The following is a 1,830-nucleotide window of genomic DNA, read 5'->3' as shown; positions in this document are numbered from 1 at the left end:
CTCTGAGAGGTGATGATAACGATGATGATGACGTTTCATCGTGATAATCATCAACAACTTCGTCATCGTTTGTGCTTCCGGTTGATGTCATCAAATCATCATCAGGAAGTGACGATGTTGATTCAATAGATGAAAATGACGTCACTGATGTTGATGACGTCACTGACTTTCCATCATTTGATCCATATCCTGACGAGGCGGATTCCAATGATGACGTTGAAACTCTGCTCATTTTGCTGCTGTTTAGTTGTTTACGTTGAATTTTGGGATATTAAATGTTGTTGCTGGTTTTGTGTTGAATACCGATTGACGTTTTAATGATTTCGCATCATTACCAGTGTTTATATATTCCTTCAATTGGCCAACAAAGTGATTTATTGCAAAGTGAGTAACGGTGATTGATAGAAATTTATCGATGGTTAATATTGGGCATGTCTCAATAAAGCTCTCTAATTAGCATCGACTTTGTTTCTTATCGATGATCCTTCTAACAATCTTATAACATGTTCATGCTGGTTTGCATATGTTTGATGTGGCACGCGCTCTCAACACTAATGTATTCAAATTGCTTATCTGACCGAAATTATAACTATTCGCATTTCTTTTGTTGCTAAACTAACTAGTAGTCTCTTGATTTCAACTTTGTCACAAATTTTCTACAATCGAGGATATATTTTACTCTAGAAATCAATACTTTTATTTATTTAATTCTTATTGGGATAGCATATTTTCACAAAATACACTTTTCTCCTTATTAAAAATCAATATACATTTGCAGTGATTGCATGCAAGAAGTAAACATGCAGCACTCGCTCTGTTTTCCTTGTTTACAAATCCGGTTTATTACACTACAAAAATTGGATAACTCATAAAGGTTTACCTAGTTGGCAATAATAAAATTTAAGTTTTGTAATAAATTGAAAAATGTAATAAAATGGTTAGATTATATCGTTTGGTCTTAAGTTGAAATTTATTAGAACTTTTCATATTATTTCTAATAATTTTTTAAAATAAATTCTCTCATCAAATTCAACTTTGTTTTTCCTTTTAGTTTCAATAAATGAAACTAGTGCTTAAACATGCAAATACTTATTGTTATTCATTTTTCAAAAAGATTCACTGTGTATACGCACTATTAAATGCATCCATTTTGACCCTTAACTAACTAACTGCTCTACTCAAATCTTTCCGCCTCATCTTAACAATTTCCTGCACAAATTTCCCCTTTCCGATCGGTGAGAGCCTCATTTAATTTTTGTCAAGTTCCATGCGCAGTTCATCATTTTCCATACGTAACGTAGGGTAGTCAAATGCAATTTTCCTTTTTTCCGGGAGGCATGACATTTTTGAGGTCTCAGCTTTATTTCAAAAGCAACCAAAGAGTGGTCAGTGTCACAATCAGCACTTTGATATGAACCTGTCAATAATATATTGCCAATTTTTACATTTCTTGTTAAGATTACATCTAATTGATGCCAGTGTCTAGATCTGGGATGTTTCCACTGTTGTGGTTTAGTTTTAAAATATGTATTTGTGATACATAGTTTGTGGTATGAACAAAATTCAAGTAGTCTTGGTCCGTTTTTGTTCATTATACCAATACCAAATTGCCCAATGCAATCCGGACAAGAGTTATGAACTTATCCTACTCTAGCGTTGAAATCACCCAGCACCAACAGATGCTCTTTTTGGGATAAGCAGCCAATCGTTCTCTCAGGTTTCCATAATACCTATCTTTGTCCTACATGGATCAGCCTAGTGTAGGGGCATATGTGCTAATCAGGGTGGTATTTGTGGCTGTCTTTAAACCAACCCTCTAAGGAGGGAGAG

The 1,830-nt window shown here is 34.3% G+C and overlaps 1 protein-coding gene across 1 annotated transcript in view; it reads left to right on the top strand.

Moving 5' to 3' along the window:
- HELRODRAFT_172409 (hypothetical protein) overlaps positions 1-1,830 on the top strand; it is a gene marked incomplete at both ends in the record, with an annotated part of 7,781 nt that overhangs the window by 4,361 nt on the left and 1,590 nt on the right. The window contains one exon of the mRNA XM_009019064.1: positions 106-246. Within this exon, the coding sequence (XP_009017312.1) occupies positions 106-246 (141 nt within the window). The remainder of the gene's footprint in view (positions 1-105; positions 247-1,830) is intronic.

This window comes from Helobdella robusta, assembly GCF_000326865.2.
Source record: "Helobdella robusta unplaced genomic scaffold HELROscaffold_23, whole genome shotgun sequence".
In the NCBI taxonomy this organism is placed as follows: domain Eukaryota; kingdom Metazoa; phylum Annelida; class Clitellata; order Rhynchobdellida; family Glossiphoniidae; genus Helobdella; species Helobdella robusta.
The sequence above is the reverse complement of the archived record's forward strand: the minus strand, read 5'-3'. Positions and strand labels throughout refer to the sequence as shown.